The 24,553-nt window shown below is 41.8% G+C and overlaps 1 protein-coding gene across 3 annotated transcripts; it reads left to right on the top strand.

Moving 5' to 3' along the window:
• The first annotated feature begins 4,662 nt into the window (after nt 1-4,662).
• On the top strand, nt 4,663-21,909 carry LOC121385301 (tripartite motif-containing protein 2-like). 3 transcript variants are annotated; one of them, XM_041515924.1, is made up of 3 exons: nt 5,084-5,218; nt 16,604-17,094; nt 20,325-21,909. In XM_041515924.1, exons 2-3 carry the CDS (start codon nt 16,665-16,667, stop codon nt 21,011-21,013), a joined length of 1,119 nt encoding a protein of 372 aa, XP_041371858.1. In that variant the 5' UTR covers nt 5,084-5,218; nt 16,604-16,664; the 3' UTR covers nt 21,014-21,909. The 3 variants fall into 3 exon arrangements, with proteins under 3 accessions (XP_041371856.1, XP_041371858.1, XP_041371857.1); XM_041515923.1 differs by lacking the exon at nt 5,084-5,218 and adding an exon at nt 8,643-8,927; XM_041515922.1 differs by lacking the exon at nt 16,604-17,094 and having other exon boundaries at nt 4,663-5,218.
• The last annotated feature ends 2,644 nt before the right edge of the window (nt 21,910-24,553 follow it).

Below are 24,553 nucleotides of genomic sequence, written 5' to 3'. Positions count from 1 at the left end.
TTACATATTAAAATACATCGCATACGTGTTACAGCTCTATAGTCTGAAGGTTCAATGGTCCGAAGTTTCGACAGTTAGAAGGTTGAATTGTCCGAAGGTTCAGTAGTGGAAGGTTTATAGACCTAACTATAATCACAAAGAATGGCAAAAGAACAGTGTCAACTGCACTAAACAAATGTGAATTATTTACAGTAATCACTAAGCGTACCTCTGTGTAAAACCATTTAAGGCAACAGTGTAAGATATATGTTACGACACAACGATATGATACATGTTGGATATCAGTTTAAAGGCATCTGATTGGCTTCTTACGTATACATCCAATTTCTATTGTCCGATGATGTACAGGTCAACTGTATATTACGTAAACGCGAGAGCCATATATAACTTGGTTCAGAACATTCTACAGTGGTCACGATTTAAACACTTGGTGATGCTATTAATATATACTTATATAAATGATATAACCAAAATAAAATCCCTTTTAAGAGAGGATATTTGAAAACATAAGCCACACCTGGATAGGCCAGAAATATAATACATGAGTTTCAAAAAAGAAATGTCAGTTTTTAATTAAATTTACTTTGTTGAAATCCAACAGTTAAAGCTCCTATATCCGGTTTCCATGTTATAATGCCGAATACTAATGCAAAATAAAAGCACAACTGCACCTTTATTACACTCGTCCGTCATCGTTATCAACGGATATTGTCAAAAAAGTACTATTCAACTCGTAAGACGTAAAAGTGCAGTTATGCCTGCATTTTGATTTCGTATTCGATGTTATATCATGGTAACCGGATATAGCAACTTTAACAAGGACTACAACACAAAAAACGTCCTGCACGATCCACACTGTTCAACAGTTAATAATGTTTTTAGCCCAAAAATACTTCACCACAAGCTTCAAACATATCCTCGACAAGCATAAGTAACTGCTGTCCAATAGTCTTGCAACGTACGCCGTCCATTATTGTAAGACTGTTTGACGCGAGCTACACTATATTCGATTGTCGTCACTTTTCCCTTCGAGTGTTTGGTGGATTTCCTCTGCGTGGTGCTGCCGCCGCTGAAACCTCCAAAAGTTGCTGCTCCTCACAAAATACTATATCCAAATAATTCCATGTACTACCATTTTATAAATGTTTTTATTGCAAAAACTAATAAGAGTGGCCCATGGGTTAGAACGTGTCCATTTCTGTTTTCAGTAATGTGTGTTGTAATAAATATACGGACGTCCAAAACAAGCTATGCCAAGATTTGAGAGACTACTGAAGAAAAATCAAAATATATTTCATGTTCCAAAGCTATATACTAGTATACATATGTGGCGTTTTGGCATGATGTGAACAAAATGTCATTTCCATTATCCAAATTATAAAGGTTAAAATACATGTTAACATATAACGCCCTATTTATACCATACACATATTAGACATAGTAAAACATTAGCCTATACTCACGGAATACGATGAACCTTCGGAATATTGAACCTTCGGACTATTGAACCTTCGGACTATTGAACCTTCGGACTATCGAGCGGTCGCTTTAAAACAGAAGCCGTAGTAATAAGCCAAATCACGTTCTCATCAACAAGCGCTGTGTAAGAAATGACATGTAAAAGGGTAATTTAACCTTCGCTATTAAAAAGCCACAATATATTTAAAGATGCATTCTCTCCTCCGCATGTCTGTCGTGAGTAGAGCTTTTTGCCGAGACATATTTTAGTGGTTTCGTCAGGGGTCCACATTGTCTAACATTCCTGCCGGATAATCGGTCCAATAAGCTACACATTCTACCGACCCGAATGAAAACCTGCCGTAGGAAACATTACTGACTTTAAAAAAGAGAAGTGTTTTTTGTTTAATGACACCACTAGAGCACATTGATTTATTAATCATCGGCTATTGGATGTCAAACAATTGGTAACTTTGAGATATAGTCTTAGACTGGAAACCTGCTACAGTTTTGTCCATAAGTAGCAAGGTATTTTTTTTATATATGCACCATCCCACAGACAGGATAGCACATACCATGGCCTTTGATATACCAGAAAGATATTTACGTTAAAACATATACCAGTCGTGGTGCACTGACTGGAACGAAAAATAGCCCAACGGGCCCACCGACGAGGATCGATCCGGCAGAGAGAAGATGTTTTCATGGGATCGAGTTCCAAACCAACCGCGCACCAAGCGAGCGCTTCACCACTGGGCTACATGCCCGCTCCCATTTGCCCATGACTGCAAATCGATTGATTAATAATGGTCATTTTTAAAGTGTCAACAATTAAATGCAATGAGCAACTTGTGCACCTATACATGTACATGTATGTAGATTTAGAGAATAACTAACGAGCTACGGGGAATTATGAATTATTGTCCGAACCAAATTGTTAATAACTACGAAAAATTACTCTCCTACCTTTAATTGCCGTTAGATTTGGTTTTCACACATCACTCGTTGACATAAAAATCGTATTCGAAAAACCCCATGAAATAGCCTCTATTTATTACCCATATGGGCTCAAATATGCGAAGCAATGAGTGAAAATATGGTTTTCACACATCACGAGTTGACATAAAAAATCGTATTCGGAAAAACACCATGAAATGGTCTATTTATTATATCCAGATTTCCTAATTTTTGACAATATCTTTCGCTTTTTGGTAATATCTTTCGCTTATCCTATCGAAAACACGTAACGTCATGATATATTTCTTCCTATGGAACTTTGCCAGAATATTTACTTGACCATAGACTTTTAAAAAGAAATTTGAATAAAATTTATCTTTATTAACATTTATTTAATAATACTGCGGTGCAAACATACCTGACAACGCGATCCTCTACAAACTCCCACAGAAACAAAACGAGTCGAACGCCGTTAAAAGGACATTCCTGAGTTTGCTGCAATTTTTAAGATGTTATTGACTAACAGAAACTTTTTAACGATTGTAATTGTATATCAAATGTATTTTTCTGCATGAAATATTAGTGGCCGTATATTAAACGTGTTTCTGATCGTTCTAATATTTGTACTAGGTTAAATTTCATTTTATTTCCTAAAATATAGTTTTTTCGTACAGAATTTAGTTTGGGCTTTTTACAAATATTAAGACGACCAGAAACACATTAAATATACGGACACTGATATTCTAAACAAGAAAATATATTTAATATGTAAGTTTAATCGTAGAAATATTTTATTAGTCGGAAACATCTTACTGTGCAGCAAACGCAGGAATGTCCCTTTAAATTCTTACACTTCACTCGATGACACTACATTGTGTCATCATTATGCAGCTTCGTATTCAATTCGTTTTATATATTTTGTCGTAATTGCACTTCGTATCCCTTTTTTTATAGGTACAGTTGTTTAAATTACATTTTTTATTTTTTACATTCGGTCAGATGCATTAGCAATCATCAAATTTAAATACGAAGAAACGAGACAAATGGAGATAATTTAATCATGCACTTTTACAAAAAAGTAAATACGATTTCTATATTTTCACTGCAGCTAAAATACAGTAAAAATATGACTTTTCACCGGATATGACTTTTATGGTTTCCGTAGATCTATATATTTCATTGCTATGTATATAATAAATCAGTTTAATTATTTATTTACTTGTTTGTTCTTTTCTTTTCGTTCTTTCGTTCTTTCTTCATTTATACTGGATGGTATTAAATGGTATACGTTCTACAAACAATAAAAACCAACAAGTAATAGTGATCAGACAGTTTGCAATTACTAATTATGACTTAGTTTAATAATAAAAAATAATATATATTTTATGCATTGATACAACAATTATACCTATGGTTATGGGTACCTTTTCTTCAATAATCCGACTTTAAGCATAATAAATTACCTTACAGTAGCCTACACATAAGTTCATAAATTGTTGAAATCATGAATGAAATCGGTATGGTTGAGAAATAAGGTTAATACTTTCAAGTTGGTAACATCATTTCACTCCGTGCGTAGCCTATATTTCTGGAAATGTAATCATGATTATAATCATTGATTACTGGACAATGTAATGGCAATCGTAATCGATTACTTTCAATTTTCTTGTAATCATAATCGTGATATATATTTTTTTTTCTCAGGACAGGACTACAGGTTATGGGATGTCCAGACTGTCGCCAAGCACTCTGTCTGAACAATTACATGTATAAATATATAAAAACAATCGTTGTTGCTAAAAAAAAAAAAAATAATAAAAAGTAGGGGCACGTGCCCACCCTGCCCCCACCCTCTCACAATCACCCCCACCCTCCCCGCTTCCTACGCCAGTGAAATCGGATCCGTTTGGACCGATATACGATAACGTTTTTATTGGTACATTTTGGCATGGGTACATTTTGACCAAAAAGTCGGCACATCTTAGTCAGGTACGTTTCGGTTTCGGCACGTTATGACCATCTCCCGTTACTTTGACCAATATGAGCGAGCGCTCTCCCCCTAAGCTACCCCACCTTCCACCCCCCCTCCCCCTCCCCCCCCCCCCCCCCCCCCCCCCCCCCCCCAAACACACACCGCCTTACGGCCACTCCCTGGAAACTCACGGTGTCATTACAGAAGTATAAACAACACGTGACATTTTTCTTGTCCAGTGTACATATAGTTCGCTATCAGTTACTGTCTGTGTTTTCGTGAGGTTGTTGATGTCGGAGATCGGCGAGATAACTCGAGTGCTAAGTGATTATGTAGCGCATCCTTATCACCACCGCCACCGCTGACTGACTGCTGGACCCCATTATCAGAAGATAATGGGCAAAACGAAACTTGACCTTGTTACTCACTGTTATAGAAGACCTCTCTTTTACGACAACACTGTCGACCTGAAAGATGAAGAACGTACGGTTGACAAAGTAGCCCTACCCGGGGTGGATGCAGAAAAGGTACCCGGGGTGGCTGTAGCAAAACTACCCGGGGTGGATACTGAAAAAGAACCCGGGATGGATAGAGAAAAGCTATCCGGGAAGGATAGAAAAAAACTACCCAAGAAGGATAGAGAAAAACTACCCAAGAAGGATAGAGAGAAACTATCCAGGAAGGATAGAGAAAAAGAAGAAGGGAAGAATACAGAAGCGGTACCCGGGGCGAATAGTGAAACGCCACCTCAGTGGTTCATTGGCGATTATGAGCTTACCAGCAAACGAACAGCTGCTTTGATGACGAACAATCGAGGAAACCAAGTAACTGGTAAGTCCGTGTGGATAACCATCTGTCAGTGATGTTATGAAAAGTGTTGTTTTCTCGGGGTGGGGTAGTGTTCCTGTCAACAGAGAATGAGCTCAAAAGTAAGCAGACTTTCTTTTTTTGTTTTCTAATTATCTTTTGGAAAAAAAAACTTGGATGTAGTCAGGCTTTTATATTGTTGATAGGGCGAACAGAAGCAAATCTCTATTCTGCTAAAAGTTAAAAGTTTGTTTTGTTTAATGATATCACTATGAGCACATTGATTTATTAATCATCGGCCATTGGATGTCAAACATTTGGTAATTTTGACATATAGTCTCAGAGAGGAAACCCGCTACATGTTTCCATTAGGAGCAAAGGGTATTTTATATCCCACAGACAGGATAGCACATACCATGGATTTTGATATACCAGTCGTGGTGCACTGGCTAGGACGAGAAATAGCCCAATGGGCCTACCGACGAGGATCGATCCCAAACCGACCGCGCATCAAGCGAGTGCTTTACCACTGGGCTACGTAACGCCCCGCCTCCCCCTCTCCCTTCCTCCATTGGAATAAGGATTTGTAAGAGAGTCTATTGTATAAAGTGGTGTGATAAACGACTGGCCCTTCATATCACCCCTACCCCCATCTGTACAGTATTATCACTTGACCCTGCTAAATCAATGTGTTATAATGGTGTGGTTAAACAAACGAACATTTAACTTCGACCCGGCTATGAGTGTCAAATATTATTTTGGCCACCCGAGAAGCAGTCAAGGATTAGGGTTAAAGGTTAGGGTTAGGGTTAAAGGTTAGGGTTAGGGTTAAAGGTGCTATGTCAAAGTTGCAATAATGGCGGTTTCCGCCAAAAATATTTATTAATAAAAAAAGAAAGAAATGTTTTATTTAACCACGCACTAAACACATTTTATTTACGATTATATGGCGTCAGACATATGGTTAAGGACCACGCAGATGTTTAGAGAGAAACCCGCTGTCGCAACTTCATGGGCTACCCTTTTCGATTAGCAGCATTAGCAGCAATTAGCAGAATTTTCTGGATCCGCCACTGCATTCAACACACTTAACTGACCCATAATTCTTTGCAGACCACTACGTTAAGTATAGGGAACAGCCTGTACCCCCCCCCCCCCCCCCCCCCCTAAATTTTGCGATAGTTATAATTTTATTATATATTAATTTTCTTTTCTTTTTACGATCCCTCTCCCTAACCTCCTCCAGAGTTCCCTTGGCATTCCACCTCATGTCACTGCCCCACCCCCCCACCCCCCACCCCTGCCCAATGGATGGATTTTCTGAATCCGCCACTGGTAGTGTCCCCCTCCCAATCTGCCCCTGCATCCAAATTGTTTTGTCACTGGACGCCTTCACTCCACACTTCCCCGCTCTGTCGGGCTGCGATTAACCGATATGTAACCGATATGGTCAATGGCGGGGCAAGTAGGTTAAAGCAAATAGATCGAGTGTCCTGTATATATGTATTTTCTCAGGACAGGACTACAGGTTACGGGATGTCCAAATTATGGCGGATTATGGCCAGGTTTCCCAGTTGCACGGACCCTTCGCACGTTAAATGTGCACGTTAAACAATTTGAACTTGAAATTGAACTCGGACTCTCCATTCTTAACAAATAACGGAGGCCACCTAGAACCATCTCATTATTTTGTTCTGGAATGGAGAGTTATGAAGATATCCCCTGCTTCAAATACACCAATGAATAATGCTTAATACGAGCACTGTCCGTATGTACCGTAGAGTACCGGTAATAAGAATAGAGTAAATCTCCATTACTAAAAACACGTGCAACGAAAACACATTTCGCGTGCAGTGTAGTGCCTACATGTCTATGTTAACGCAAGCCACACACTCCACGTGCAGTATAGTACTACGGTGTCTACGTTAACGCAAGACACACACTTCACGTGCAGTATAGTACTAAGGTGCCTACGTTAACGCAAGACACACATTTCACGTGCAGTATAGTACTAAGGTGCCTACGTTAACGCAAGACACACACTTCACGTGCAGTATAGTACTAAGGTGCCTACGTTAACGCAAGACACACACTTCACGTGCAGTATAGTACTAAGGTGCCTACGTCAACGCAAGACACACATTTCACGTGTAGTATAGGACTAAGGTGTCTACGTCAACGCAAGACACACGTTCCACGTGCACACACGTTCCACGTGCAGTATAGTACTAAGGTGTTTACGTCAACGCAAGACACACGTTTCACGTGCAGTATAGTACTAAGGTGTCTACGTCAACGCAAGACACACGTTTCACGTGCAGTATAGTACTAAGGTGTCTACGTCAACGCAAGACACACATTTCACGTGCAGTATAGTACTAAGGTGTCTACGTCAACGCAAGACACACATTTCACGTGCAGTATAGTACTAAGGTGTTTACGTCAACGCAAGACACACATTTCACGTGCAGTATAGTACTAAGGTGTTTACGTCAACGCAAGACACACATTTCACGTGCAGTATAGTATTAAGGTGTCTAGTTAACGCAAGACGACCGGTTCTGACTGTTGACTGTTAAATTTGTTGGGGTGGGGTGGAGGGGGTGTTCAAGCTACATACACAGACATACCTCGAGTGTCCTCTAAGCCCGCCCCTGTTCATAGGAGTACCGGTTACCATTTGTGTAGGGATTGAAGGGGGTGGGGGGCGGGGGGGGGCAGGCTTGGTTTTGCCCGAATTAAACAAAAATGCTCAAATCTGGATAAAATAGTAGTTAAATCATGTTGGTGATTAGTGAGAGAGAGAAGTTATTGAGTTGTTAAACTCGCTCTGGGTGGGACTTGTACCGGGCTGCGAACCCAGTAATCTACCCCAGCCTTAGATCTGATCGCTTAACAACGACACCACCGAAAGCAAGAAATGTTTTATTTAACGACGCACTCAACACATTTTATTTACGGTTATATGGCGTCAGACATATGGTTAAGGACTACACAAATTTTGAGAGGAAACCCGCTGTCGCCACTTCATGGGCTACTCTTTCCGATTGGCAGCAAGGGATCTTTTAGTTGCGCTTCCCACAGGCAGGATAGCACAAACCATGGCCTTTGTTGAACCAGTTATGGATCACTGGTCGGTGCAAGTGATTTACACCTACCCATTGAGCCTTGCGGAGCACTCACTCAGGGTTCGGAGTCGGTATCTGGATTAATAATCCCATGCCTCGACTGGGATCCGAACCCAGTACTTACCAGCCTGTTGACCGATGGCCTAACCACGACGCCACCGAGGCCGGTACGACACCACCGATGCCGGTATTTAATACTTAATTTGGGGAACCTATAATAACTCCTAGTAATAATGGAATAATTATGGAATCATCTCACCATTACTAAAAAACAAAAAATGGAGCTTTGAGACAATACAGTGACGTCATAGGTGCAGTTTAACAAAAGATAATGGGCAAAACGAAATCCCAACGTCGTAAAAGCGTTCTCTTTTACGACAATGTTGTCGATCTTAAAGACGAAGATGATTGCGCGGTTGACACAGTACACGGGGTACATTCAGAAAAAGTACCCAGGGTGGGTACAGAAAACGTACCCGGGGTGGGTACAGAAAACGTACCCGGGGTGGATGTTGAAACATCCCGCTTGCCCTGTGGCGATTCTCAGGGTACCTGCAAACAGCCAGCGGCGGTGATGGTTAACAAGCGAGGACTCAAAGTAATTTGTAAGTTAGTGTGTGCAATGTCAGTTTCAGACTACCAACTGTCACGACGGAGTTGGCCATTTCGACAGTTGCATTGTAATATCCCCCATTCCCAACTACCGAATACGACGAGAATCGATTTGTAAGAACGCTCAAACTAGCAACTCAACTGTTGTAAGAAGGAGTATTTTATATGCACCATCATTCCACAGACAGGATAGCACATACCACGATTTTTGATATACCAGTCGTAGTGCACTAACTGGAACGATAAATAGCCCAAGGTACCTACTGACGGGGATCGATCCTAGAACGACCGCGCATCAGATGAACTCTTTACCACTGGGCCACCTCTCGCCTCCACCATTGTAACAGTTTGTTTTCACTTGAGTGGAGGAACACGCAAAGGCAACTGCGTAACTTTATGAAAAGGTGGAACAGGATATGACATTTGTAAGAGTGACATGACGCTTACTGACTAGAGCAATCGGGACATGCATCTGTCTGGCCAGTGCCCCACGACAGGTATATCAAAGACCGTGGTACGTGCTGTGCTGTCTAGGAGGAAAGTGCATATAAACGATATCTTGCTGCTAATGAAAAAATATACCGGATTTCATTTGAAGACTACGTATAAAGAATTACTAAATGTTTCACATCCAATAGCTGATGGCAGGGCCGTACCTACCGCGGAGTGTGTGGGGGGGGGGGGCAAAGAAAACATTACTAAATGTTTCACATCCAATAGCTGATGGCAGGGCAGTACCTACCGCGGAGTGTGTGTGTGGGGGGGGGCAAAGAAAACATTACTAAATGTTTCACATCCAATAGCTGATGGCAAGGTCGTACCTACCGCGGAGTGTGTGTGTGTGTGGGGGGGGGGGGCCAAAGAAAAATCAGGTAAAAATAATAGAACTTACTGGTTATTGATAATAACGTTTTAAGTATGTAACGATAACCTCTCCTGAAATAGCTGCAAAATGCTATATTTGATTTAGATTTCGCAATTTTTGTGCGGGGTAGGGGGGGGGGGGGGGTATGCCCCTGGACCCCCTAGTGTTTTGCGCCTTCCATGCTCATTCGTTCCAAGAATGCATTTGCACCATCACCCCCACCCCCATACACAAAATCCTAGCTACGGCCCTGGATGATTAATTAATTAGTTAATTAATGTGCTCTAGTTGTGTCATTAAGCAGAACAAACTTTAACCTAACGTTACATATCAGTTTACGTCACCAATGTGCTCTAGTAGAGTCGTTTAACAAAACAAGCTTTAACTGACAACCAATAACCGATGTGTTTTTCCTACTGAGGTGTCATTCCATATTCATTCATGCTTTCTTTCTTCAACTATTTCTCCACAACTGGCGTAACAAAGGCCGTGGTATGTACTATCCTGTCTGTGGGATGGTGCATATAAAAGATCCCTTGCTGCTAATCGAAAACAGTAGCCCATGAAGTGGCGACAGCGGGTTTCCTCTCTCAAAATCTGTGTGTGGTCCGTAACCATATGTCTGACGTCATATAACCGTAAATAAAACATTACCTTCCTTCTTTCTTCAGCTACATTGTAATTTATTTATTCATTTATAGTTATTTTCTTGCCTGTATCCCAATGAGGTTTAGGCACGCTGTCCTGGACACACACACACACACACACACACACACACACACACACATACACACACACACACACACACCTCATCAATCTGAACTGCCTATCCTGTTGTTAGTTGTTAGGTTGTGGTGAGACAGAAGTCTGTGTAGTGGCCGTATTACACCTACCCACTGACTTGTTAAACTCGCTGTGGGTGGGTGCTGGTACCGCGATGCGAACCCTGTACCTACCAGCCTTATGACCGATAGCTTAACGACGACACCACCGAGGCCGGTGATAGGAACGTTTACACGCCATTCCCTTTATATACGGCATCTCGATTGCGACGTACTTGTTGGGACTGGTGATAAGATAATGAATCATATGTGAGTCAACGCGGTGAAGAGAGTAAACAAAGGGAGACAGTTTATTTATCAATAAATCTTTTTTCTACAGAATATTTACCAAACTCCTTGACTGCTTAACGTGTATATATGTCAGTCAATCTGTCAAACAGACAATATATGTGTGTATGTGTGTGTGTGCGTATGTGTATGTATGTGTGTGTGTGTGTGTATATGTGTGTGTGTATGAGTGTGTTTGTGTGTATATGTGTGTTTGTGTGTGTGTATGTGTGTATATGTGTATGTGTGTGTGTATGTGTGTGTGTGTCACTATCTATGTGTGTGTGTATGTGTGTGTGTATGTGTGTGTGTATATGTGTGTGTCTGCCTGTGTGTGTCACTGTGTGTGTGTATATGTGTGTGTGTGTGTATGTGTGTGTGTGTGTGTGTGTATCTGTGTGTGTGTGTGTGTGTGTTTGTGTCACTGTGTGTGTATATATGTGTGTGTCTGTGTGTGTCACTGTGTGTGTATGTGTGTGTGTATGTGTGTATGTGTGTGTGTATATGTGTGTGTCTGTATGTGTGTGTCACTGTGTGTGTGTGTGTGTGTCTGTGTGTGTGTGTGTGTGTCTGTCTGTGTGTGTATCTGTGTGTGCGTGTGTGTGTGTGTTTGTGTCACCGTGTGTGTTTGTGTCACCGTGTGTGTGTGTGTGTGTGACTGTGTGTGTGTGTGTGTATCTGTGTGTGTGTGTTTTTTGTCTGTATGTTTGTATCACTGTGTGTGTGTGTGTGTGTGTATGTGTGTGTGTGTGTGTGTGTGTGTGTGTGTACGTATATACAGATGTGTGAATATCTATATAGTGTATGTGTGTCGAGGTTTACTAGTAGAAACAAAGCCATAAAGGCACGGGCACAGGGGAACAATAGTCGAACCTTAATCACCGAATCGCCCGCAGTTCCCAGACCAACACCGTAACCATTCAGCGACTGTGACATTTTTTTAATCCATAATTGTTTGTGTATGTATGTATGTGTGTATGTGTGTATGTATTGATGTATGAATATCTATATACTGTATGTATGTCGAGGTTGACTATTACATACATAGATATTAACGCACTGGCGCAGGGGATAATTAAATCCTTTCTGGCCTCACAAATTGTCCCATGCCGTTACTGGGACTCGAACCTGTGGCACCGATTCGCCCGCAAATTGCAAGACTAACCACGATACGCTCTGAGCTATCGAAGCTTCCATAAAAGGAAGTTCTTTAACTCAACCATATGCATGGGGCCTACAATCTACGCGGTCGATCCCGCTTACGTGCATGAAACAGTGTGAGACCTGGCACTGGCTAGTATGTATTGATGTATGAATATCTATATACTGTATGTATGTCGAGGTTGACTGTTACATATATAGATATTAACGCACTGGCGCGGGGGATAATTAAATCCTTTCTGGCCTTACAATTTGCCCCATGCCGTTGCTGGGACCTGTGGTACCGAATCGCCCGCAACTTGCAGACTTGCCACAATTCCTTTTGAGCTATTGAGGCATCCATGTATGTGTGTGTGTGTGTGTGTGTGTGTGTGTGTGTGTGTGTGTGTGTGTGTGTGTGTGTGTGTGTGTGTGTGTGTGTGTGTCTGTGTGTGTGTGTGTGTGTGTGTGTGTGTGACTGTGTGTGTATGTGTGTGTATATGTGTGTGTGTATGTATGTGTATGTGTGTGTATGTGTGTGTATGTGTGTGTGTGCGTCTTGTCTGCCTGTATATATGTGTGTATGTATGTGTGTTTCTCTGTGTATGTATTTATGTTTCTATCTACGTGTATGTATGTGTGTATGATTGTATGTAGGACGAACAACCAAGTAAATGTTTTAGGCCTTAAATTCGTGCACATGATCACGACCTACATCCACCCAAATGTCCTGTTCATAAAGCTCGGGTGCGCTATATAATAAAAGGAAGAGCAACAACACCTTTATAAAGGCCCTATGGGCAATCTAGGGAGACACCACAGCATCGTAGAGGTCTAAAATTAACGAGCTACTCTCGATTCACTAATATCAAAACCTATATTAGCTCGGCCATTTACCTTTCGACCGACCGTTCAAAATTGCGCCAAATTCGCTCAATCAAAATTTTCTCTTTGGCATTTAACTGCTCCATTCAAATTCCATAGCAACACCACCACCACCACCCGCCTGCTACCGGTTTGATCGGGCTGCTGGTGCTCCCTTGCACCTGCCAGTGCAGGCGGTCCCTCCTCTCCACTCCTCCCACCTTTCCTGTCATGGACGGAGGAACCGGCCAAGGCCGGCTCTTGTGTCCACGACAGGCGTGCGCTACAACAGCTTGTTCTAAATGTGCACGTAAAACCCTATGACCTGACCTAACAACACCTCTTAGCGTGTGCTACAACAGCTTTCTCTGAATATGCACGTTAAACACTCTGACCTGACCTAACAACACCTCCTCAGTACAGGTTTACCTACGACTATTTGGTCTAGATAGTGAGAGAGAATTCATTAACGCCACATAGAGAGAGAATTCATTAACGCCACATAGAGAGAGAATTCATTAACGCCACATAGAGAGAGAATCCATTAACGCCACATAGAGAGAGAATTCATTAACGCCACATAGTTTTACAAATAGAACGAATCTTTCTAACGGGTAACTGGCGGGACGTAGCCCAGTGGTAAAGCGCTCGCTTGATGCTCGGTCGGACTGGGAACGATTCCCGTCGGTTAGCCCATTTGGTCTATTTCTCGGTCCAGACTGCACCACGATCGGTATATCAAAGGCCATGGTATGTGCTATCCTGTCTGTTGGATGGTGCATATAAAAGATCCCTTGTTACAAATGGAAACATGTAGCGCGTTTCCTCACAAAATTACCAAATGGTTGACATCCAGTAGCCGATGATTAATAAATCAATATGCTCTAGTGTTGTCGTTAAACAAAACAAACTTTTTTTTATTTAACATAATCCACGAAGAGTAATTATCACTTGTCATAATGTCGCTGAGTTCAAAATCCACGAAGAGTAATTATTACTTGTCATGATGCCGCTTAGTTCAAAATCCACGAAGAGTAATTATTACTCGTCATGATGCCGCTTAGTTCAAAATCCACGAAGAGTAATTATTACTTGTCATAATGTCGCTTAGTTCAAAATCCACGAAGAGCAATTATTACTTGTCATAATGTCGCTTAGTTCAAAATCCACGAAGAGCAATTATTACTTGTCATAATGTCGCTTAGTTCTGCTTTCCTGAAGGTCATCAACCAGGAAGAAAAGACCCCCCCCCCCCCCAAAAAAAAAAAAAATAATAAGAAAGGGAAAAAAAAGGGGGGGGGGGATAAAAGGTCTCACTACACAGTTGACTTTCGAGTGAGAGTTCATCGATGACGGTCCACTATAGTTCCTAATTGTGACATATGTTGTGGTTCACATATTATTGACTTCCAGGAACTGGGGAAGAATTAAAACAATTTGTATTTTAATGGTAAACCTTTTGACTTATTTTTCCTATGTTATTTTATAATATTGTGTATTGACTTTTGGGACATGGGTGTATAGTGGTCGGTGTGAATGGGTTCCTAAACAGGTGATTCGGACCAGTACTACAGCCAGGTGCGGTCATATAGCAAAAAACTGAGACGGAAATGTTCTCAATTTTGGAGTGAAAATAAATGCTTTGTTCGCAATGGTGTATGTTGTTAGTGCCAACGAGAACCCGTTCTATTGGCAATCATCATTTGCAGTGAGACCAAAAGGAAACAAAACTGACATATCTATTCTGGGAAATATATGGTTAAGTCATAATCGAAATATTTATTACCTCTAAATTATACGATGTTTATTGCTGTTTGACATCCAGCCTGTATTCTATCTTAGTGATCTCTAACATGCAGATTATTTATTACTCTTGTTGAACATGTATTTTATTGCATTATTGTACAAAAAGGTAGGGACGTAGCCCAGTGGTAAAGCGTTCGCTTGATGCGCGGTCGGTCTACGATCGATCCCCGTCGGTGGACCCACTGGGCTATTTCTCGTTCCAGCAAGTGCTCCACAACTGGTGTAACAAAGGCCGTGGTATGTACTATCCTGTCTGTGGGATGGTGCATATAAAAGATCCCTTGCTGCTAATCGAAAAGAGTAGCCCATGAAGTGGAGACAGCGGGTTTCGTCTCTCAATATCTGGGAGGTCCTTAACCATATGCCTGACGCCATATAACCGTAAATAAAATGTGTTGAGAGCGTCGTTAAATAAAACATTTCCTTCTTCTCGTTCTATTGTACAAAATGATTGGGCACGTGTAGTCCAACATACAAGGCCCTCTCCTGATTAAAGGCTCATATAGATTGCATGCGGCGCGTGTGTGCGGTCTCACTGTTGCGTCGGCCGCTTACGTGTTGGGCAACTCACCATATACGAATATCTCATTGCGGCTGTCCGAATGTGTTTTGCAGACGCACGCATCGCACGTGTTGAGTCTAGAATTCGATTTTTTATTTTATTTTTATTTTAGCCAGACCGCTGTGCGTGGATGGATGGATAACATATTAACGTGCCTATATCCAATTAAGGTTCAAGCACGTCTCTCCCGGGCACAATATCTGCTAGTAATATCTACTAGTATATCTCTCTCTCTCTCTCTCTCTCTCTCTCTCTCTCTCTCTCGCTCTCTGTGTGTGTGTGTGTGTGTGTATGCGTGTGGGTGTGTTTGTGAATGCGTGTGTGTGTGTGAATGTGTGTGAGTGTTTGTGAATGCGTGTTTGTGTGTGAAAGCGTGTGTGTGTGTGTGCGCGCGCGCGCATGCGATTCTTTTCCCACCCCAACAACATCGGTATAATGTCCGTTTTAAGACAAATCAAGTCAAGAAATAGATAGTTCCATTCATCTACGGATACACAATGGCAAAATCAGACTACAGAAGTGGACATGGGTAAATAATCCCCACGTCCATGAACGTCAGTTACTCCATTAACAACTACAGCAATCAACCTCGTTTTGTAGATTCGTATGTTCCTTTTCGGTGGGTGCCAGTGTGTGAATGAAGAAAGTCTCGTGGGAAAAAAATGAAGAAGAGATAATTGTGTAAAATGCGTGGATTCTGCGTCATGGAGAACTGGGTCGATTTATCTATCTTTCTAACAGGAAATTCATTAGAAGGCTAGGATTGGCAATTTACAATCGGGTGTACGGCGTGGTGTATTTGTCTTTCAAATGCTATATATATATATATATATATATATATATATATATATATATATATATTTCCTTCACGCCCGTATGCTGAAGCCGAAGACAGACAGAGAGACAGACAGATAGAGAGGTAGAAGGGTATATCCATCCATCCATATACGCACACAATATGCCTACACACACATACACACACACACACACACACAGCGCACACAGATATACACAGGATACACATACACAACAACATACACAACACAAATACACATAACACACACACGCAGAGAGAGAGAGAGAGAGAGAGAGAGAGAGAGAGAGAGAGAGAGAGAGAGACACACAAACACACACACACACACACACACACACACACAAACATCACAGATACACACACAAATGTATTTGTTATTGCTGCTGCTGCTGCTGCTGCTGTTGTTGTTGTTGTTGTTGTTGTGAATCGTTTCTATAAGTCTGGTTTAAGAGAAAAACATCTCGTCCTCCCTTTCTCTTTATCTTAATAACATTATTCATATTTTGCAGACCATGAAAAAATCGAATTGGTGCCATTGGAAATCGTTCCATATTTAACCCCGTCAGTTTCATGCGGTTCCGTGAGCGAAAAGATATTTCGGCAAAACTCGTTCATGTCCGATTCGGGCATGGAATATCTAAGTTCGGCTTCCCCGCCCAGAAGAGTTACCTTCGGCTCCAGCCAGGATTCGGACGCGGGCGGGACACTGTTCCCATACAGTCTGTGTTACCGAACAGAGGAAGCGTGTCCAGTGTAACAAGTCTTCCCAATTTTGCACACGGGATCGATTACATGTCTTCGGAAAATGACAGAGGTGTTGGCAAATTCAGGGTGACTTTCTTCAACAAGTTCGGCAAGAAAGGCACAACTGCCGAAGGACTCCAAGACGCCTCGAGCGTTACGCACATGTACAACGGAGCCGTTCTAGTCACAGATATGCTTGGCAGCAAAATAGTCCTGTTTTCACGCAGCGGTAGGCCAGAAAAAAGTTTTATTACAGGTAATAATGCGAAATGAGCTACGTATCCGCCACCCTACCCCCCCCCCCCCCCCCCCCCCCCCCCGGATCTTTGTACTCTACGACTTGGATACGTATACGTATTCGATACGATATACGTAACGTGTATGTGGGTGGCGATACGATACGTATCGCGAAACATACCTTTTCATAGTAATATATTTGGCAGCGTAATGAAAATACACCCTGGCCCCGTTCAACGAAGCGATCTTAGCCCTAAGATTAACTTAAGTGCATAGGGTTGCTAAGGGGCCTAAATTCACTAAACTCTCGCAACTTTGCGATATCGCAGTGCAATGTTAAAAGACTTGCAAAAAGGATGCTTTGTTGTCTAGCAGAGCCTAAGAGACCTTTGTGTATTAGACCCCTGGCCCGTAGGAATCGGGGGGAGAGGCTATGCCCTCCACACACACACACACACACACACACACATCACGACGAAAATGTACAAGGTTTTGTTGTTGTTGTTGTTGTTGTTTTGGGGGTTGGCCCTATATATAAATAGAAATAATATGGCTTTTGTCCCACCACAGCATCGTAGAGGTCTAAAATTAACGAGCTACTCTCGATTCACTAATATCAAAACCTATATTAGCTCGGCCATTTACCTTTCGACCGACCGTTCAAAATTGCGCCAAATTCCCTCAATCAAAATTGCGCACCCTTTTCTCTTTGGCATTTAACTGCTCCATTCAAATTCCATAGCACCACCACCACCTCCACCCGCCTGTTACCGATTTGATCGGGCTGCTGGTGCTCCCTTGCACCTGCCAGTGCAGGCGGTCCCTCCTCTCCCCTCCCCCCACCTTTCCTGTCATGGACGGAGGAGCCGGCCAAGGCCGGCTCTTGTGCCCACGACAGGCGTGCGCTACAACAGCTTGTTCTGAATGTGCACGTAAAACCCTATGACCTGACCTGCTTGTGTCCCGCACTATAGACTGTGCCCCGCCCCACTCCAGATACTTACAGGCCAATGTATTTGTATTTTCAGTATATGGCATCGTAGTAATGTAGCAGGCAACCTAAATATTATAGACACATTAAATGCTGGGGAATATACGGCCCATAGACACTTGCAACTGAAAGTAGGAAACAATTAATTCCGTGGGCCCGTTCGCAAATTCGTAAATATGTTTTCCACACTTATTAAGACATGTTTGTATCGTATTTATCGCGACACAGCTGTCCTAAATCGTGGACTCCGTATCGCGATATGCTACTGTATCGTCATTATCGTTACAGCTATAACGTGCCTGCATGGTGCTAACTAGGATCACAATACGTCGCCCAGAGGTATAAAATGCAGTTACATATTCTGTGACCATAATGCAATTACTTTAGCCGTTTTGTCTCATGCATAAACTTGCATAGTCATACCAGAAAGACCATTATGTTTTATGTCGATTTAATAGTTTATTCAAATGTACTTCGTCGTCATTCAACAGGGTTGTACCCCAAGTCGAGTGTCCTTTTATCATGTTTATAGGAGGTTCTAAACCGAACAGAGTGCAATTTGAATAGGTCTCCTAAATTTTCAAATTCGGTCAAAAACAGTTTAGCGATTCGAGCAAAATGAGCTGGCCTGAAACCTTTTCACCATGTATTTCCATTATTCTACCCACAATATTAGTAATCCATGTAAAATGCGTAGTGATTAGCTTGCAACTCTGTCATCTTAAACTTTCTAGTGGTGTATTCATGAAAAACCATAACAATCATGCCATCCCAGTTACCTCAGTGTACACTAGGAAAACCTTTATCTTGGAGTAATCGCTGAACCTCGGAAGGGTGGAATTTAGCTCGTTTGAGGTGCTTCCGTCGTAGGATCGAACCGTCTCGGTAGATTCATTCAACTGATTGGGTTTTTCTCGTTCCAACCAGTGCCCCACAACTGGTCAAAGGTCGTGGTATGTGCTTTCCTGTCTGTTGGAAAGTGCATATAAAATATAAAAGATCCCTTGCTGCATTAGGAAAAATGTAGCGGGTTTCCTCTGATGACTACGTGTCATAATTACCAAATGTTTGACATCTAATAGCCGATGATTAATAAATCAGTGTGATCTGAAAAAAAAAACCCAAAACCAAACAATTACAAAATGAAATTATTTGACTAATATTTATAGGCATAAACCTTTAATTTTAAAACAAAATTAATAAATAATGCAATCATGATACTGCCCATTTAATAACACATTCATTCATTTCATTTGTACTTAGTGTCGTGCTTATAATGCAAGTAAGGTTCAAGCACGCTGTCCTGAGCACACACCTCAACTATCTGCCCAGGACAGTGGGTTAGTGGTTAGTTGCTAGTGGTTAGTGAGAGAGATATCGGTTTAATGGGCTTTGCACCTATCCTTTGGGTCATTACACTCGCTCTTGGTGGGAGACAGTACTGGGATGCGAACCCAGTACCTACCGGCAGGTGGCCACTACACCGCCGAGCACGGTATATTTAATAGCATAAGTAGTGGAGCAGTATAGCCAAAGACGTCTGCTACTGTGGAAAACAAGCATCAACTTTTGCATACTTTCTCTTTGGGACGGAGGCGGGAAGTAGCTCAGTGGTACAGCGCTCTCCTGATGCGCGATCGATCTAGGATCGATTCCCGTCGGTGGGCCCATTAGGCTATTTCTCGTTCCAGCCAGTGCTCCACGACTGGTGTAACAAAGGCCGTGGTACGTGCTATCCTGTCTATGGGATGGTGCATATAAAAGATCCCTTGCTGCTAATCGAAAAAGAGTATCCCATGAAGTGGCGACAGCGGGTTTTCTCTCAATATCTGTGTGGTCCTTAACCACATGTCTGACGCCATATAACCGTAAATAAAATGTGTTGAGTGCGTCGTTAAATAAAACATTTCCTTCCTTCCTTCTTTGGGGCGGGACGTAGCCCAGTGGTAAAACGTTCGCCTGATGCGCCGTCGGACTGGGGTCGATTTCCGTCAGTGGGCCCATTGGGCTATTTCTCGTTCCAGCCAGTGCACCACGACTGGTATATATCAAAGGACGTCACGTGGTATGTACTATCCTTTCTGTGAGATGGTGCATATACAAGATCCCTTGCTACTAATGGAAACATGCAGCAAGTTTCCTCTCTAAGACCATATGTCAAAGTTACTAAATGTTTGACATTCAATAGCCGATGATTAATAAATCCATGTGCTCTAGTGGTGTCGTTAACCAAAACAAACTAACTTTCTCTTTAACAGGCGAGTACACGGAGCCGTGGTCGGCGGTTCTGACGCCAAAAGGTCACGTGGCCGTCACGCTGCGACGTCACAAATGCATCGCCGTCTGGTCGGGGAATGGAGACACCATGGCGGAGTTCGGTCACGAACATCTCCGATGTCCCACGGGGCTCGCCGTAGAGAAGGACGGACGGTTCATCGTAACGGACGAACAGGCAAACAAAGTGTACATCTTCAGCCCGAGTCGAGTCCTGCAGTGTGTTCTGGGCGAGGAGGCCGGCATCACGTTCAATCAGCCTCGGCACGTCTGTCTGTCCACGACTGGTCGCATAATCGTGTCAGACTCGGGCCACCACTGTGTAAAGATCTTCAACAAAGATGGAATTTACGTCAACAAAATCGGCGAATTCGGGTCGGGCGACGGACAGTTTAAGTTTCCCTACGGCGTCTGCGTCGACCAGGAGGGTCACATCATCGTCTCGGACCACTACAACAACAGGGTTTCTATGTTTCATGCCGATGGAACATTCATGCAGCACCTCGTCACGGCTAAAAATGGCGTCAAGCGACCACGTGGTGTGGCAGTCAGGTGTGCGCATAACCGGAAGCTGTTCGTCACACACGGTGGTCTAAGAGCCACGGAGGTTTTGGTATTCAGAATGACATTAAATGTATCTGAACTTTTGATCAACGTGAAATGCTTTGTGTAAACATTATATCGCCAACAATACAAAACCAAATATGTTGTCCCAACTACGCTATGTTGAATGATGCGCATTCCAATGGTCTTTCCCAGTCTCCATGAACATTGTTTATTGTAAATAAATTCAGTTTTAGTTGAAAGAACAAGAAAAGTAGAAGTGTTTTGGAAATAATTAAAAAATAATAATAAAACATAATTTGGAAATAACCGAAAAAAATCTAACTATTTTTATGTGCAATTAAAAAAAAAAAAAAAATTGATTCAGAAATAAAAAGACTGTCCAGTGCTGGGAAGGACAATCTGTAGGCCTAGCAGCTAAGGTGGCAAAATACAAAAAGCAAAGGAGCCCTTCTACTATATAAATTTCCTGATTTAGTTGGCAAATAAAAGGAGAGAAAAACCTAGGCCTATATTACTGTGCCCAGTTCCTTTTTTACTTTATAGGCCCCTATAAGGGCTCGCGGTGTGTATTTGAAATTAGGAATTGGGGGAAGTCTGTGCGATGACTAGAGAGATGCTGTCCATAAAAATCTTGTATTTCAGGTGTTCAAATACGGCATATCCGGCCTTCTAAATACAATAACGGTAATTTAGGGGAGGGCATGGTCCCCGCCCCTTCCCACCCTGCATATTCAGTGTAAATACATTTCTTAACAAACCTCCATACACCACCACCCCCCCCCCCCCCCCCCCCCACGATTATACAACATTTTTATTTTTAGAAAAATTTAGATTATGGTAACGTTGCGTGAGAGCGTGATGTTTGTTACAAATGCGTAAGACTCACGCCAAATGCGTGAGAGTTGACAGGTATACCATCAAATCTTCAAAATTGTATGCTTCTGGAATTAAAAGAATATGTTTGGTCATCCCTTTAAGAGGACGACCACAAATTTGAGTCAACTTTTTGTTTTGTTCTTTTTTTGAGATAGGCGAGACTTAATCCTGTGGTAAAGCACTTGCCCGATGCCCAATCAATTTTTGATACGTCCTCTTTCAGTGGGCCCACTGGGCTATTTCTCGTACCTGCAAGTGCTCCACAACTGGTATAACAAAGGCCATAGTATATAAATGTACTATCCTGTCTGTGGGGCGGTGCATATAAAAGATTATTTGCTGCTAATCAAAAGAAAGGAATGTTTTATTTAACGACGCACTCAACACATTTTATTTACGGTTATATGGCGTCAGGCATATGGTTAAGGACCACACAGATATTGAGAGAGGAAACCCGCTGTCGCCACTTCATGGGCTCTTTTCGATTAGCAGCAAGGGATCTTTTATATGCACCATCCCACAGACAGGGTAGTACATACCATGGCCGTTGATATATCAGTCGTGGTGCACTGGCTGGAACGAGAAATAGCTCAATGGGCACACCGACGGGGATCGATCCCAGACCGACCGTGTATCGAGCGAGCGCTTTACCACTAGGCTATGTCTCGCGCCCGAAAGAAAGGAAGTAGACCATGATTTGGTAGCAGTGGAATTCCTCTCATCCTTGTTGACCTTAAAAGCCCACCGCAGATCCCTACGACAAAGTACAATTTTTCTTGCATGTAGCAAAAGATCGTACGTTGTTGCATTGTGCGCGTGTAATTTTTAATACGTTTGATTTTATTGCATGTAATAATTGCATTCAGATGAACGCTGGTACAAACGTGTGCGCACATAGAGCAACTGTGGGTGGGATTCAGCTCAGTCTGTGGCAACGTGCATATAATAGACCCCTTGTTACTAATGATTCAAATTGGCGGGTTTCCTTTCGGACACTATGTCAAATTACCAAATGTTTCACATCCAGTAGCCTATAGTTAATAAATCAATATGCTTTACTGTTGTCTTTAAACAAAACACACTTCACACTTTAAACTGATGACCAAGTCATAATGACCATATGTTTGACATCCAATAGCAGATGATTAATTAATCAACGTGCTCCTCGGTGGTGTCAAACCTACCTGCAGCGTATTGATCTATCGTTAAGCTCATTTCAGAGATAACGGGGAGCGTATACGACTATCCTAGTTCGGCACAAAGATTGCCATACTATTTTCAGTAGGACGCCGCACGTTTCAACACAATTATAGTAGTTGGTACACCGACACTAATTCAAATTAAATTACAGGAACTTACTGGCCAGATGAACACACATTTTATCACAGCAAAAAATGTCATATGTATCATCAAAGTCGGGACTTATGGTATTAACTGATCTCTCAACAGTTACAAGTTTGTTTTGTTTACCGACACCATTAGAGCACAATGATTAATTATTCATCGGTTATTGGATGTCAAACATTTGGTAATTTTGATATATAGACTTAAAGAGGAAATCCGCTATATTTTCCATTAGTAGCAAGGGATCTTTTATATGCACCATCCTACAGACAGGATAGGACATACCACGGCCTTTGATATATCAGTCGTGGTGCAAAGGCTGGAACGAGAAATAGCCAAGTGGGCCCACCAACGGGGATCGATCCCAAACAAACAGTGCATCACCCCCGAACAAAATAGCAAATTCTGTCATGCATTTGATGTCACAATATGCATATACAATTTCTTCCTATGAAGGAAAGGTTTTATTGAACGACGCACTCAACACATTTTATTTTACTGTTATATGGCGTCAGACATATGGTTAAGGACCACACATTCTTCCTATTATGCAACCGTCATTATATTAAGTGAGCACACAAACACATCGGCTGTTGGGTGCCAAAGAAGATAAGTATATTTGTGAACGTCTGTACATTTCCATCAAGAACAGTTATTACATTTTCCAGATATTGGGAAATCTTTACGGTCTCAGAGTTCATAGCCTTAACGACCAAACAAATTCTTTCAAAGACTTTTACCTGCCATTTTCAAACACTTTTATACAGCGGTCAAAGACAATAGAATGCCATAATAAAAAATACCAAATCAGTTCGTTTACGTTGCCGTCTATAGCAAAAACGTGAGCTTTTTTACATGCATCACGACAGATTAAACCTTGTAAGTGGAAAATATCAAATGAATGCAACTGTAAAAGATTTCATCATTGCTTTAGCTATGATTTGTGTGAATTAAGACTTATTACCGACTTTCAAGGAAGGAAATGAAGGAACTGTTTTATTGAACGACACACTTAACACATTAAAAACCGCTACGAACCCCGTCAATTAGTAGTGGTGTCCGTCATACTCGACATTTACTCAAATAAGAGAGCATGCTTAGAGTACGGCTAAAACAATACACGTGTCATTCTACAATGCCCAATAAATTTTAAATCTTCTAAGTTCAAGGGCCATAACTCTGTGAAACATGGATAAATTTCATATTTGACAGTTATGGCCCTTGAATAAGATATCCATTAGCATTTGATCTGGCAATACTTATAAATTGGTAAATCGTCATGAAATCAAAGTTGATCTATAACTACATGATAAAGCTATACACACACGATATAGCTGCTTCAGTATCTCGACGCACTGCAAAAAAAGAAAAAAAGTCCGGTAAACAGTGGGGACAACAACACTAGAGCACGTTGATTTATTATCTG

Source organism: Gigantopelta aegis, chromosome 11 (genome assembly GCF_016097555.1).
Source record: "Gigantopelta aegis isolate Gae_Host chromosome 11, Gae_host_genome, whole genome shotgun sequence".
NCBI classification, from domain to species: Eukaryota; Metazoa; Mollusca; class Gastropoda; order Neomphalida; family Peltospiridae; genus Gigantopelta; species Gigantopelta aegis.
This window is presented reverse-complemented; position numbering and strand designations above follow the sequence as displayed.

Coding starts and splice junctions, on each gene's coding strand:
- LOC121385301 (XM_041515922.1), top strand. CDS start 4,783: ATGGGCAAAACGAAACTTGACCTTGTTACTCACTGTTATAGAAGACCT. Junction 5,219..20,324: donor TCGAGGAAACCAAGTAACTG/GTAAGTCCGTGT, acceptor TCTCTTTAACAG/GCGAGTACACGGAGCCGTGG.